Genomic DNA, 16,956 nt, shown 5'->3' with positions numbered 1-16,956 from the left:
AGACAGTGAATATATTTAAGGCACAGTATGATAAACTGTGTGTATAACAGTGGACCTCCCACGATGAGTCTTTGACTCCATGGAGGTTTTTGTAATAATAATAATATCATCATGTATTTTGAAGCAGTGTGCCAGGGCGTTGACATCTGCCTTGACATTTTTGTTTACTATGAGTCTTACATTGGATCAGGTTCCAAAAGAAGTGGAAAGAAGGCAAAATTGCACTACTTCATAAAGGAAGTGACAGAACTCAAGCATCAAATTATAGGCCAATCTGTGTGCCATGGTTAGTGTTGGAGAGGCTGGTGAGAACCAGGTTCCAGAATTGGGTTGACAACAATGATATTACCTATGATGGAGAGCATGGATTTCTTAAAGAGAGATCATGTTATAGTAATCTACTTATTGCAATAAGTGATAGCTGCATTGGAGAAGGGAGATGGGTACACAATAGTATACTTGGATTTTGCAAAGGCTTTTGATAGATTACCACATGATAAGTTGATAGTCAAAGCAGATGGGATTGAATCTGAGATGAGTGCATTGGATTGGAGAATAGCTATCTGATACTTATTAGCAAATTATATATGGGGGAGCAATATCCTGGAAGAGGAAAGTTACGTATGGTGTGTCTGAGGGGTCCGTTTTAAGCCATTGCTATTTGACCTATATGTTAATGATATTGGAGAAGATTTGAATGGGGACATTCAGTTGTTTGCAGATGATGCAAAGGTTTGGGACAAACTATGAGAGTAAATCAGATGTTGTGATCTTACATGAAGATTTGAATGGACTGATTGAATGGGCACAGGAGTGGAGATACTAGTTCAGTATTGCAAAATATAAGGGTTTGAAATTTGGAAAACAAAGATGGGATATAGAATTTACTCTTGGTGGGGATATATTGTTGGATATGGAGGAAATGAGATCCAGGATGATGGTGGATAAGGATCTAAAATTTTGAGTAGAATTCTATTCCTGTATGATTTATGGTTGCTTCTTTTCAGTAACAACCATAACATCTGCTTTGATTCATCATTGTTCTTCCCAATTTTGCATCATCTGCATACATTTGCATGTCACTAGTATTATTAATATATGAATTGAAGAACAATGACCCCAATACAGACCTTTGTGATACATCACTAGTGATTTTCCTCTTTTGGGATACTGCACCTCCATATAAAACTTAATGATACCTATCTGACAGCTAGTCACCGATCCATCCCACTTATATGTTATCCAGTCCCATCTATTTCATTTTATTTACCAGCTTGTCCTGTGCCATTGTATCAAAAGTCTTTTTTCTTGTTGAATACATCTGTCATATTGGTATAGTACATAAGTAGATGTAAAAACATGATCTCCATTTAAACATGCTGTTCTTATCAACTAGAGTCACCCTCCTGGCTTGTTTTTTATACTCCTTATCCAATTGATTGCTACCGTTATTCATGTTGTGCTGCCTTCACGGTATCCTCTTCTTCTAAATTTCATGCATCCATTCATTCATCCATATTTGACACCTACTTTATTCAGTCTTTTGAATTTCAGAATGCATTTTCACATCAGTGTTGTTAAATATCTTTGATTAGTTCCCATGCAGCATTTATTTCCCTCTTTCTCACTTAACATCTCATTCCATGGTTTGTGGTTGTTTCTTTTCAGTAATTTAAAAAAGGTGTGAAATTAATGACTAATGTTATTTATTTTTATTAGTGCTGATTCTTTTATTTATATATATATATATAAAACATGATCTCCATTTAAACATGCTGTTCTTATCAACTAGAGTCACCTTTCAGACACAAACTTAATTGTTTGCATACTTGGGATTAGGAGTCAAATAACCAAGCTTATAAAATTACTTGGTAACCCTAATATACAGTATCCCCCAAGTTAAAAAATTCATTACACATACATATATATATATATATTGTTGTAATTAGGATTGACTCGGGATGTATACATTTATAAGAATAAAATTTAACTGACTAGAACCAGAGAAAGTATAACCAAAACCTTTAATAAATCACGACTAGTTTCATCGGTATTCCGACTTCTTCAGGTGAGAAAGAAATAACATAAGACTTATAAAAAATAACAAGGTAAAAAAAAATGGACTTTCCAGCTTAATAAAAAGAAGCAGAATAGTAACTGTCATATTTGAATAGGTGACCACATGCTACTGTTGGCATGAGTAGAATGTGTGCGACAGCTAATTTTAGAGCGCCAGTACTGGATTACTATGCTATGGGAATCAGGCAAATTGTAGCTTAGAGCTTAACTCGACAAGAAGATGAATCCAACCCTATCACTCATATACAGTTATTACCATTTATCAGCTCTCTTACCCGAAAACTATCTAGGATTATGAAGAAATTCAACATAAAGACCGACTATACTACTCTGCCAAAACTTCGTTCTTTGCTGAGTCGACCAAAACACAACCAACTGCATTTTCCTGGTGTTTATAAAGTTATGTGCGACTGTGGTCGTCCTTATTTTGGCCAGAACAGATAAATCTGTTTCACTTCGTCTTGAGGAACATAGACGTGACATCTCCTACAGTAGAACATGAGCGAGCGCCCTTTCCAGTCATGTGCTCTTCTCTGCAAACTCTAACCTCAAATAACGGCCACACCAAGTTGATTGGGACCGCACAACAAATTTATATATATGCAAGGATGAATTTGAAAGACGAATTATAGAATCAAAAGAAATAGTTCTGGACCCTTCACACTTGAACAATAATCTAAGCTACAATTTGCCTGATTCCCATAGTGCAGTAATCCAGTACTGGCGCTCTAAAATTAGCTGTCACACACATTCTACTCATGCCAACAGTAGCACGTGGTCACCTATTCAAATATGACTGTTACTATTCTGCTTCTTTTTATTAAGCTGGAAAGTCCATTTTTTTACCGTGTTATTTTTATAAGTCTTATGTTATTTCTTTCTCACCTGAAGAAGTCGGAATACCGATGAAACTAGTTGTGATTTATTAAAGGTTTTGGTTATACTTTCTCGGGTTCTAGTCAGTTAAATTTTATTCTTATAAATAAATATATATGTTAAAGATACCAAGTTATTTTAAATATAAACCTGGTTTTTTACTCCATTTATATATATATATTTATTTATTTACAATTAAATGCTTATACCTTTATGTTATATACTCTATATTACATGGATAGTACTGGACTGCAGGAAATTCAGAGACTATGGATTTGGGGGTGAGGCTGGACAGACAATTGAAGTTCAGAGGATATATTGCAAAATAGCTTCAAGGATTACTTGAACATTGAAGAACATATTGACGGATAGAGGTAGTGAGTTTATATTTGCTTTTTATAAGGCTGCTGTGCACAGTTATGGTCACACGGGTTTCTTAGGAATGAGTAGGTGGGGGAGAATATCCAGTAATTAGTGAATACAGTGGCACGAAAGAAGGGAAGTGAAATCAACTGGATTTTGAATGGAGAACCTATAAAGCAAGTAAAACATTTCAACTATTCAGCAGAATTTTAAGTGAAAAAAAAACATTTTTTACAATACATGATGCAAGGAGAAAACTAGAGTCACTCCTGAAAATGTGTAAGAGTATGGCTAGTAAATTCAAGGATTAGATTTTTTACTTGGAGAGGGTTATATTTTTCATTTTCATTATTGTGTGAATAATGTTTATTGTGGGCCTTTCATGATGAGTCTTCTAACTAAAAGCAGATACCTGTAATAATAATATTAAGATTTCAATAATTTATTTTAACTTTTCATGTATTGCCTTAGGTGATGGACAACAGTCTGATGAACATCCGATTATTAGAGATAAAGAGATGTCTACCTATGAAAAGAATCTTTATCTTTATCATGTGAGTAAAATGTAGGTCTACATAAATTATTACAGATCACTAGTATGTGCATTGTTTGATTCAATTTTTATCTGTGCATCTTTAAAATTAGTTCCATTTTATTTGTTACCGTTTAGAAAAATTAAGTTTTCTTAAGGAAATATTTGGGTAAATATCCATACGTTAATAATCTGTATCTCCTTAATGTTAACTAAAACAGCATAAAAGTCTTAATTTAGGCTATTTTAATTAATTTAGTTTTTAATAACACTTGTGACATTGTAAATGACATCAGTCTTATATCATCACCATCATAACACTAAATATGGATATAGACAATATTGGTCTGTTCTCGTCTCATTTTCAATCTAATATATCCTCTTTTGAGGTCTGCCTGACCTCTTCTGAGTTTATATTTTATTAATTATTTAGGATATTAGGTGTTGGCTGTTTGGTTTACATGTTCTATCCAGTTGTGCTTATATTTATTTAGTTTTTCTTCTATTGATTTTATTTTTAGTTCTTTTAAAATATCTTCATTCCTTTTTTATGATTTTTGAATATCTTCATTCCTTTTTTATCATCTAATAACATGCATTTTGCAGTTCTTCTCATGTTTCTCATTTCACTTGTTTTTATTCTTTGTTAACCTTGTTTATATATTGTCCCAATTTTTCTGCTATATAATAATGTAGGTACTACTAAAGTATCATATATTTTAAAGTATATTTCTTTATGTATATCAGATTGAGAGTTCTATTTATCAGTCCTATAATTTGTAAAAATTTTGAAGATTTTAATTTTGTCTTTTTCTTCCTCATATGATATTTCACATCCAAGATAATTAAAAGTATTTATCTATTCTATTATTTTATTATTAATATCATAATAGAATATGATACACTGCTTGGAAAGAAGTCAATGGACACCCCCCATAGGTAAGGTGCATCATTCCATGTAACAAGTTACGTGTTTGTAGTCAGTATAAATTGGAATGATGCTTTGTGGTCAGTGTCCAGTTGAAATGGCTTCTAGATGGGAACTGAGGGAGTTTGAAAGAGGCATTGTGATAGGATGCCATATTGCAGGCCTATCTGTTTGACAAATTGGGCATCCCAGGTCAACAATCAGTGATACCATACTGAGATGGAAGCACAAGGAGTCAACTGCAAGTGCTTCTGGCAGTGAACAACCCACCACATAAACCAAACATAACCTTAAGATGCTACAACGGATAATGTAAAAATGGCATTTGTTGGTTGACATGTTGCACGTGGAGTTCTGGAAATCAACTGGAACATGAATTTGTACAAAATCATTCAGAACTGATGCTCACGGCATGGGTTTCCATGGTAAGATCACAATATGCAAGCCCCACATTACCTGAACCAATATGCAGTGATGTTTTCAGTGGTGCGAAGTGGTGGTGGTGCTTCCATGTTCCACATGTACAGTGAGACGTGGAAGCTTAGAAGGCTTTGTTATGTAGTGAAGAATACTCCTCTACTGAGCAAATGGACAGGTGTGGCAGATGCCCAGTTTATGTCACTTACCAGATTGCCTAACCCCAACTATGAAATTTGGAGGTGGCTGTGTGATGGTATGGTCCTGTTATTCCTTGGTTTGGCTTCAGACTTCTGTTTGTGGTGCCATGAACATTGAACTCTGAGAAGTATCTGAACATTCTGGACAATACAATGCTTCTTTGTGGCATTTCTATGGAACTGACCATTGTCTCTTTCAGCAAGACAGTGCATCATAAGGCTGCTGCTGGAACTGTGTGGTTTGTGGACGTGAATGTGAATTTTTGATGTGTATTGAGAGGGGAAGCAAACTCAGGGACTACCCCAGGTGGCAACAGCTCTAGCTACGCCACTGGACTAGACTGAACTATAAGTCTATCTCTCTCTGGGCAGCCTAGCTCAGAGAATGCAAGCATTACTTCCACTGATCTACATAGGCCTTTAATAATATAATATGATGCATAATATAATGTCACTGTATATAATAAAATGATATAATAATAGTAATAACTGTTTTACTTCTAACTGGAGATTGTCCACAAAATGCCATTGTTTTAGTTTTATGCATAGACATATCCATTCCAAATTGTTTGCTATAATGTTTAAATGATATACTGCTCTTTGTAAATTGTCTTGCTTATCTGATATTATTACCTGTTCATCTACAAATAATAACGTATTTATTTTATTATTCTGGGAAATTTCTATACCTGGATTATTTAAAGTGTTCCACTATTAGTATATCATAATATATCACATCACCAGTTGTGACATGATACACTATGTTCAGTTGAATAGAATATATCACATAGTATATTACTATATCCTCGTTCAGTTGAAGAATGGTATGGAGATTATTGTTTAAGGCACTTGCTGCAGATGATCTTGAAACTTGAGATGACTGAGCACTACATGGTTTGTCGAATGAGTAAAATGAATGGCATGTACTGTCATCAGCTTAGCTGTGGGAAGGATTATTGGTTATTAAGGGTATGTCATTTATGTACTGGAAAAAGATAGCATGTGATAGAAAAGAGTGCTAAGGCATTCCTGCATCACTGGTGAATCTTGAAGAAGGGGAGCCATTCACCATGACTGCAGTGGCATAGCTAGAGCTTTGGCCACCCAGGGTGGTCCCTGAGTTTGCTGCCCCTTTCAACTCACAAAAGTATAGGGAAATGACGTATAGGTAAATAAATTAAAACACGTATGTTTATGTTTGAAGTAAAACTTTAACTTCAACATTCTAAAATGTTATTTTTCTTGCTTTTCTGTTAGCAAAATCGTCGTAACAATGGTGAAGTCTATTTCATAGTAATGTAGGTAATTCTTAATCAAATTTTATTTAGAAAACCTCCTCTCACAACTAGCAACACTTCAGCAATTATGAGGAAAATTTGCATTAGTATTCAATATTTGAAACTGAGCTCTCGAGACTGTATTTTAGAATTAACTGCAAAAGTTCAAAAAGGTTCAAAGTGCTGCCCGGGGTGGACTGCCCCCTCCACACCCCCTAGCTACACCATTACAGTGGCCAGAGGCAAAGCTAGCTACACAGCTACTGAGGGTGACAGGTAGGCCAAAGGATGGAAGTTTGCTTAGCAGGGCATGAATCCCAGACATGAACAAAAGCTGTGGAAATATCAAGAGTAACAGTATATGTTTCTCCAGACCTTTCCAACTCATGTATCCAGTTGTGGATAATGCAGGCTTAGACTTCAGCCAACCTTGATTGGCAGAATATGTATTGTTTATCACTGATTGACTGGTGGCCATAAAAGTATAGGAAAAGTTTGACAATTGATGACTTTTTCCATTATTTTGGAGATGATCGAAGTGATGGTGATTACTTGGTAGTTTTTTGCTAGATTTCTCACTCTCTTTTATGGAATATGCTGGTTATACAAGAGTGTGCTGAAAAGTTGTGAAAATCACCATGAAGGAATTGAAGTAGAACCATGTAACTTACACATTCTTCTACATAATCCCCACAAAGTGTTATACACTTGTTATAATGCAGCTGTTATATCTATTTTATCTGTGCCATTTGGTATAACCACTATTTTATTTTATTTATCTTTGATTTTTTACTCTCGTTCACAGTCTATATTTAACTTATTTATTTGTTTATTGACTGCACCAGTTAAATTCTTATGAGTGTAAGTCTGTGAGAATCTTAAACAGAGATAAAATAAATTTTATTCCCCTTTACCTCTAACCATTACTCATGTCAGTCGTGACTTAAACTTATTAACAAACATAATTAAAATTCCCTACCCTTCATTGGTCAGATACCTCCATTCATAGCTTTTTGGGATTACCGCATTGTCACACAGCCTCTTTGTGTTGTTTCACAAAACTTAATGAAGCTCATTAAATTCCTTACAATGTTTATATTCTAACAATAAACCTAGGTACAAAAAAAAAAAAGAAAAAAAAAAAACAGTCGCAGACAATTCAATGGGAATCTCAGTTGTGGAGTTTTTTTGCAGCATGAAAAACTTGGTGATAGCCCACACCTCTTTGAATTTCTTCAAAACCTCTAGTATGTCTTCCTATATATCCTAAAAGAAAAAGAACAAATTATTACAATTTGTTGAATCATAGGGGTTAAAGGGTTTTAAAATGTGTTCTTTCTTGCGGTTATATCAGTTGCGTTAATATAATTTTTGTTCCAGATGTTTATCAGAACTTTACAAGTATGCTTGTTTCCACTGGTTGGAATAGGTGGCAGTTAAGTATAGAAGATTATGAAGACAATATAGGACAAGTGTTAGCCTGGAGCACAACATTAGAATACAGTTGGAGAGATGCATCAAGACAAGAAGATTTTTTAGTGTCCAGATTGTTTAGTATTCTTCTGATATCCTTTTGCTGAAAAATCACAGAAGACATATGGTGTCTAGTTTCTGGTAGTGGAGGAGGTGAATTACCTTCATCCTCTATGCAGGAATTGAATGAAGAGTATAATGCCAGAAGGTCAGTTTATCTTTAGCTGCTGTGACAATAATGGCATCTGATGAGAGAGAGAGGGGAGGGGGGAGTGCATGTAAGCAGAAGTTCCATCTCATGGCAAACAGACCAGAAGGACCCTTTTTATGAGAGTCCTTCTTTGTGAGGGACCAGAAGGCATGACTTCCATTTGGAGAGGAGTCAAGTTTTCTGCTATTGGCATTTTATAAAGTCAAATTTATAATTACTTATGGTTGTTTTACATTTATTGCATGTTTCAGCGTAAACTGAGTTTGAAGCTAAGATTCTCTTTGCACACCACCTATGTAAGCTGAGTTTTTCAAATTCCTTTAGTGCACCTTCTGTTGAACCAGGGTTTAGAGAGTGAATGAAAATTTGTGTAGAATAGGGATTGAAAGCCTTCATGCCAATGAGAGATAATTTCTGTGATTTGCTCAGAGGTGTTTGAGTCAGAAAAATGGAAGTGGTAGTCAGAAAGAAAGAATAGAATTTCCAGAGGTCATCCCACTTTATTGTGCCAAAGGACAGGCGATTGGAATTGAAGGTTTTAGGAGGGAAGGCATTAGAAGACTTGCACAATTTTGTGATATGAGTTACTAAAAGGAGAAGTGGTCTCTGTGGTGTATCTGGAAGAGAACTGGTTTAAAAGGGATCAAGCATATTGGGAGAGTAATGAGGATAGTCAGTAATTTGGGTATGCAGATGTATGATTTGCACTAGGTCAACTGCTTATAGAAAAAACTTCCAGATCTCATCCAGTTTGGTCAGTGAGAGAAAATGGCAGTCAGTTGGAATTGGGGCAAGGAAACCTTGAGAAAGAGGTCAAAAGCAAGGGATTCTAAATTAGCATTCTCTGGTAAGCAATGTTAGATATCACAAAGGCACAGGTGCCATTCACTCTTGTGGCAAAAGGAATTCATGGAGTGTCTAATTAGAGATTTAAAGTTGACTGGGTTGATGTAGCTGCAATTTATGTTACTGCTAAGGGTAGGAGATGTGATTTGGATTACTGTAAGTGATGGTGTATGTCATTTATGTTGATGTTTATGCATGGATGTTGGTAAATGTGATGTGAAAGCTTTTTCTTTTCTTTTTTTTTTTTTTGTGGCAGGGGAAGATTCTGGCATATTTTGTATGGTGCACTGGGTTTAGATTTTTAATTGGGATATTAGTTTTTGAGAGAGATTTCCTTCTGTTCTAATGTTACCATCAATTTTTGTATGTTCCATTTTTGGTTCAAGGATAGAGAGACTCAGACATGTAACTCATACAGAAAGTGACCACCTCTTTGCCATAACATGGCCTTCACAGTATCTCTCGCATTCTACTCAGAGTCCTTCTCCAGGCACAACCTGGCAGAGTATGTGGCTGCAGGATTATGTACTAGCTAACAGATTTGATCCAGTGTAGTATCTGGCAATGACATGCCTGACCTATGGCACCACCATTTTTTCTGATGTACCCTTGAAACAGAGGCGGTTTTGGTCTTTTAGTATGTTTGTTATGCCCTTGAAGGGTATCACTCACATTGCACGAAGAAGAGAGGGTAAGTGACAGAAACTGTAATCCTTGCTCTGGAGACTGAACATGGCATTTGTTACTTCACACCTCTAATAAGTCAGGTGGTTATATTTCACCAAGTGATGGTCATCTGTCACCTAACAGGTTTATTTGGCATTTCCTCCAACTAGGAAGATAACCTTTTACAGCAGGAATGCTTGCTGGATTTCATATAACCCTTTGGAAACAGATTATATCATGGGTTAGACAGGATTGACTTGACAGAGAGGCTGTATATATTCAGTACAATAATAATATTTTATTTTTGTTACTATCATCAGATCTCTGTTACATTGAAGATTCAATGGATGGCTCTCACAATTACACACAAAGCTCATTTAGCCATGTTTTAAATTCATTCACAATATAGGGATGGCCTTTTGTTTCATCTCTCATTTTATGAAAAATCTCTCCTGAAAAATCTTGTAAAAACTTCTCACTGACTTATGTCTCAATCATATCATTTCTCTCTCTTTCCAATCCTAGAAATAGCACTTTCTCACTCTGTTTTCTCACCCAACTTAGTCACTCTTCTTGGACAACTTCCAAAATGTGTTGATTCCCTTGAATATCAGGTGACCAAATCTGTGTACAGTAATAGATTTGTGTGAATGTCCTGGTCGAGAGGCATTATGCAATAGAACTATAACCTCTATATTACTACATGCCAATAATATTCTTGTCATTGCCATAATCCATTGAATTCTCCTCAAAATTCTAGTACAATTCCTAAAGTTCAGGCTCTCATTTCCTTCACTACCTTCAAGATAAGCCTACAAGTTATATGCACCACTTTCTATTCCCGCATTTCAATTTTAAAACATTACACTTTGCAATGATTCATAAACCCGCTCACTGCTCATTCAGTATATTCAAATCCTCCTGTAAAACCAAATCTGCTCAACTCTTACTTTCCAGAACTTTGTGTCAACTGCAAAAATCTGCATATGAGGTTGCATAGAAGAACACTCAGAGAGAGAGAGAGAGAAGATAGTGTGTGTGTGTGTGTGTTGCCCAGGTATGATAATGAAGAATTGAGGAGAAAAGCATTAATAATGAATAGCTGATAGCTAGAATGTGTGCCACCACCATAGTGCAATTGGAAGAACAGCAGAACATTGTGCCCTTCGATTGGAAAAGACCTGGGTACTATTCTCGTTGTGATGATGGGAATCCTTATATGGGACTTTTTCAATTGAAAGTGAGTTAGCTGATCTCATACAGAGGTAGCAGGGTTTTTTCTCCCAGAAACTCAGGTTTTTTATCCCGCACTTGGACAAATCGGCCTTCAGAACACAATTTACAGACAAAAAAAATGCTGTTGTTGGTGATGATGGGCTGTAGATGGTGTTGATGGTAATAGTGTCATAGTTGGAGAATTAAGAAGTAGTGGAGAGGGTGAGATGTATTTAGCAAAGTAGAGTGCCCTCTCATGATGAGTCCTTGGACTCCCTGGAGGTGTCAAGTAATAATAATAATAATAATGTGTCAGAAGAGAGGCTTGGAATACGTGGATGCTTGGAGAGCATTTGAGGACACAAAGGAACTATATGCGAGAGATGGCTTGCATTTGAATGAGGAAGGACATAGATATCTGTAGAGAATGCTGTTCTCTGAATGAGTCAGTGTGTCAATGAAGAGAAACTAGAATTATCAGGGTGGATGATAGCAGGGGTAGCCTCTTGTGGGAATAGGTACTTGGGAGAAGGGGGAGTACATCAGGTAATTCTGAATCCAGTGGAGTCTGGAGGGGATAATGATAGGTATAGAAACAGTGACATTTTTATTCTTTACTAATGCCAGGAGTATCTGGAATAAAAGAGATGAATTGGTCGCACTGATAGCATCAGCCTGCCAAAGATTATTTGGATCTCTGAGACATGGTTGACAGAAGATGATATACTTAGAATAGAAGTAGCAGGGTACAGCATTTTTCAGCAGGATAGGAAGAGAAAACACAGTGGTGAAGTGCTGCTTATGATAAGAGTGGAGGCTTTGGAAGGCAGTAACACTTATGGATTTGATAGCATATGGTGTGAGGTAGAAGTGGTCAAGACAGGAAATTTAGCAGAGTGTTGCTAGAAGCCAGGAAACATAGAGGGTGAGGAGCAGGAGACGTTTAGGAAGTTAAGCTTGGGAAGTGTAAGAAGAATGATTGTTATGGGAGATTATGGGAGCCTACCTGGTTGGCCAAGTGGTTAGCATGTCCAATCTCCAGCCAAGAGGCTGCAGGTTTGAATCCCATGATGGGCATGGATGTTTGTGATTGTCCTACAAACTTTTTGCATCAAAAAGTGTTAACATGGATATTGATTGGACCATATCACATCTCTCCACTGTTTTTTAGTCCACAGCCTGTGATCTTTGCACATTGGAAGTGGTGATATGTATTTATGAGAGTGATCAAAGATTTGTGAAAGGCAACCCAACCGTGATATCCAACTCTGTGTAGTTCCTGGCACAGAGTTTTTGTTGAAATGGATTTCTCTCTGCTATTTCTTTCTTACTCAAGCTCTGCATGGCTCAAGCCTATCAGTACAATGCCTAATGCATTGTTCATTAAATATTTCAACTATATCATCTGTAGTAGTTATCAGATTACCATTTTTATCAATTGATATCATCTTCCTTAATTGTTATTCACTTTGCACTTTTTGCTTTCCCAGCAATCGAGGCATTCCTGATTATTATCTTCCTCTTTATACTCTCTTCATGATTCTTCATCAGTATCCAAGCAGCATTGATATCTTCTCAATCTAACTCTATGTTCTATGCTATTGCTCTTAACTCATACTACTAAGAGTAGATTACAAAATAGATATCAAAGGATTTTTCATATATTCAAATGGAAGGAGAAAGAAAAAAAAGAGGTAATCCTGTAAACTGCAAACTGCTTAAAGGGTGTTCGAAAGGTTACATAAATATATGAAGTATGAAAATTCCTATATGAAAATATGAATGAATAGAAGCATCTATGGGAAAGTTCACTTAAGATAACATGATTAATAAACTGAACAGATACTATACTCATATATATTAGTATTTTAAATGACACCTCTACTCATACAATGTCAGAACCTAATGTCGTATTAGTGCCGTCCTATTGGCCCGAAGCAATTTCATATCCAGTGGTGGCCCGTGAAGCTTTAAGTGGGGGGTGCTGCCTATACAAAATAATTTTTAAAAAAAATATTTTTTTCCTAATTAGTAACCAATTTATTAATAAATAAGTCTGTAGATTTATTTATTAATAAATTGGTTGCTGATTAGGAAAAATATAATTTTTTTAAAATTATTTTGTATAAGCAGCACCCCCACTTAAAACTTCACGGGCAGCCACTGGTCATATCGGTATTATCTTATTTATAAATTTATTATCAAATTTTGTTGGGAAAAATTGGTCAACCATTGCCAAGAACAGAAAACTGGAAGGAATTGGAGGAGGTCTTTGTCCAGCAGTGGATAGAAAATGGCTGAAAACAAGAAGACGACGACGAAGAAGATTATCTTATTGGTTGAAAACCAATATCATAATTATGAAAACCTCTATTCTTTTGAGGCTAAACATAATGCTTACAAGCCATTTATCTCTAATTATTAGGATGATGATCTCACACTAATTAATGCAGATCATTAAAGTTATTGATGAATAAATAGTGAAATGCCAGTAATTTATGGTATAGTGAGAAAATTAGTTGAAAGAAAAAAACTGGAAAGCAAATAGTTAAACTTTAACAAAGCTTTGGTACTTCGTAAGTATTAAGGGGGGGAAAAGTTACAAAAAAAAAGCAACAGAAATTAAAAATTAAAAATTTGAAGATATATAAAAGATTTGCATCATAAAAGTTGTCTGAAAGATACATCCAGGAGAAATTAAATAACAAATGAAGCAATAAGAAGAGGATCTGACTGCTCACAATCGTGAATGGACAAGTCATACTAAAGAAAATGACTAAATGAACAAAATCATCTGGCTAAGAAATTACATTTTTCAAAAATAACTGACAGTATATGTACCTTTCAGGAAACAGAAGAAATAAGGGTTAACATGAGACAGAAATAATAAACCAAAAGAGGTTAACAGGCACTTCTATTATAGGGTCTCATGCTGGATGATGAAATTTGTCTCCCGCCTAAAGACAATCACAAAGATTTATGTCCATGGCAGGATTCGAACCCAAAGAACGCTTGGCAGAGAGCAGGTTATGTGAACCACCCAACCAGCCAGGCCAGCAATGATACATACTATTTACTAAAATCAATATGCATTTACTAATTACTGAATTACATGTACATAGTAATTTCTAAAGCTGAATGCAAAATTATGGTAATATGTATCTGTCATTATTTATTTACAAAATTCTGTTTGGTCAAATAAATTTGTATAATTTTAATAAATGGTGTTTCAGGAGGAGATAGCCGAACGACCCCAGGTTGCAACACTTTTGAGTTCTCTTGCCAATTATAATGTTGCGATACCAAGTGTGACTGACCAAGAAGCTAAACCAGCACCTAAAGTAAGCCAATTTCATTTATAAAATCTTATTTATATTTACTATAAATCAGTTGTTTCAAACAGCCTTCTTTCTTTCTTCCTTCCTTCCTTCCTTATTATAGGAATCAGTTACTTATAGTTTGTAGACATGTTCAAGGAAAACATTGCAATTCACACTAATATATTAATTTATTTATTTTTAACATTAACCTAATGCACTGAGAGGTTTCAGAACCTATATTACACTTGTGCTTTGTCTGGACAAGAGCGAGAGAGACTCTATTAATATTTTTTGAAAAGCTTCAGTTGTCTTTTGAGAACACTTTATACCAAAGGCTGTTTGATGACAAAAGGGGATGGAATGAAGAAGAGGAAGTAAGTTTGTTAAGCTCGAAATTGTACTGTGAATCGAGGTTGACCAGCAGTTGTTCTCATTTTTGTAAGCCTAGAAGAACGGTGAGAATGATAGAAACTAGTTAAGTGCTGGGAAGATATCATGTTGGAAATTTAATGGAGTATTGACAGCACTAGGAAAGGATTAAAAACTAATTTTAATGCTTCCAATATTTTGTCTCAGTCACTGAGACATCTTCAGGGAATACAAATAACACACACACACACAAACAACACAATACTTAATGAAACATGTGGGTGACTCTCAAGTACTGTCTAGGTGGTGTGCCCTCTATGGGAATTTGTAGGCAGCCTAGGATGTAAACTAGGACCATTGACAATTGTCAGAGGTCAATTTGTGGTTTACCAGTTATGTGGGAAGTTTTTGGTATTGAGACCATATTAAGATGTAAATAAAGTGTTTAATAAAAATAAGCAATTAAAACCTGACAAGTTTTACCAGAATACAAAAGGTTTTGTATTCTGGTTTATCAAAACATCTGAATATGTGTAATTAATTGTTAATAGGCTTTTGTTGTGAAACTTTTCTATACCGGTACCCCTCATGATCTCTTACAGATACTAATGGTATATTTTATTGAAATGATGAGACGAAATGAGAAACTGTTTTATTCTCTTTCTGCTTTTTTGATATTCACCTGTTGCATGATTATCAAACAGATATGTTGGAACTACTGTTAACTCACTAGAACATTCAAGGTTACTTAATTCCTCATGGGCCCTCTACTTACTCATTATCAGTCCCGTACCATAATCTCCACACACACAAACTCCTCATGATGTCACACTTATGAGGATGAAACACTTTGATGAATTTCTTTTTTTTTTTCACATGCCATATATCGAAAGAACTTTCTAGGATTTATTTTAGAAATTATGGACTTTACAACCATGTTACTATTTTAATTTCCCTGCGTTTCAATCTTCATATTAAGATCATCATCTGAAGCATGTACAAATATACAGGACAAGCCGAGTTACCTTACATACAGTAAGCTAGAGAAACAATGATTTGATCATAGGTTATTCTACTGGCATGACCTCTAGTGAAAAAAAAAAAAAAATTAATTATTTAGAAACTACATCAAGCTAAATTCTATTTATGATAACATGAATAAACATTCTTTCTTATAGATAGTTTTCTTTCAGTAACAATGATGTCCTATTTTTAGCCTTACAATTGTTATTTTTGATTTAGGATCCTGGATTATTTACAGTCCTGTTTATAGTTACTCTTGGAAAGGAAGATTCCGTGAGTCAAATATGTGCCTTCCATATGTTTGGGATTTTTAGCCCATCATTATTGTTTAGATTGGGGTGGTTGATAATAATCTCACAGGCTTCTTCAAATTTGCATTCATAACATGATTCTAAACACTAGTTGTCTACATTCATACCATGATGTAGACAGCTAGTGCTTTTCCAGTCAATTCAACGTAAGGTGTTCAGGGCATGGTCAGAAAGGCCAGCTTCTCCATAATTATTATATTTAATGTGTCATTTATGTTCTTTTTGTCTGATAGGAATTGTGCATCCTGTTTCCCCTATATATGGTATATTACAGGTGCAATAAATACGGTATACTCCAGGGCGGTCCAGCAGAGGGAGTGGATCTTTGGATGAGTTGAGTAAGCTTTTTAATTTTGCAGGAGGGTTAAAGGTGGCTTTGAGGTTGTATTTTTGTAGTATTTTGTTTATTTTATCTGATGTCCCTTTAATGCAAGGAATGGTTATAATTGTAGTCTGGTTTGTCTTTGTTTTTTATTGAGGTGTTGTAGAGAATTTTGTTAATAGTGTTTTGGCTGTACCCATTTTTTTGAAAAGTATTGCTGATAACTTTAAATTCGTCTTTCAGTGCATTCACTGGAGCAGATCTTCAGAGCCCTGTTTTTTAGAGTATTAATGACACCTAGTTTTTGTGTTGGGTGGTGGTAGGAGTTTATGTGTATATATTGGCCAGCATGTTTTGGTTTCTGGTAAACAGTGAAGGAAAGATTGCCAGAAGGAAGACTTGTGACAAGTGTATCTAGAAACGGAAGTGTGTTCTGTTTTTCAATCCCAGTTGTAAATTGTATGCGTTTGTGTTGTTTGTTTAGGTTTCTAGTGTCTGGTGGCCATGGGACCAGATTGCGAAAATATC

The 16,956-nt window shown here is 35.4% G+C and overlaps 1 protein-coding gene across 1 annotated transcript in view; it reads left to right on the top strand.

The window, feature by feature from the left end:
- The window catches only part of kcc (solute carrier family 12 member kcc), an 831,023-nt gene that overhangs the window by 116,244 nt on the left and 697,823 nt on the right, over positions 1 to 16,956 (top strand). Inside the window, exons 2-3 of the mRNA XM_090408412.1 lie at positions 3,790 to 3,872; positions 14,317 to 14,424. Of these exons, the coding sequence (XP_090264538.1) occupies positions 3,790 to 3,872; positions 14,317 to 14,424 (191 nt within the window). The remainder of the gene's footprint in view (positions 1 to 3,789; positions 3,873 to 14,316; positions 14,425 to 16,956) is intronic.

Source organism: Typopeltis vanoorti, chromosome 18 (assembly GCF_054136105.1).
Source record: "Typopeltis vanoorti isolate ZY-2024b chromosome 18, IOZ_Tvanoo_1.0, whole genome shotgun sequence".
Classification (NCBI taxonomy): domain Eukaryota; kingdom Metazoa; phylum Arthropoda; class Arachnida; order Uropygi; family Thelyphonidae; genus Typopeltis; species Typopeltis vanoorti.
This window is presented reverse-complemented; position numbering and strand designations above follow the sequence as displayed.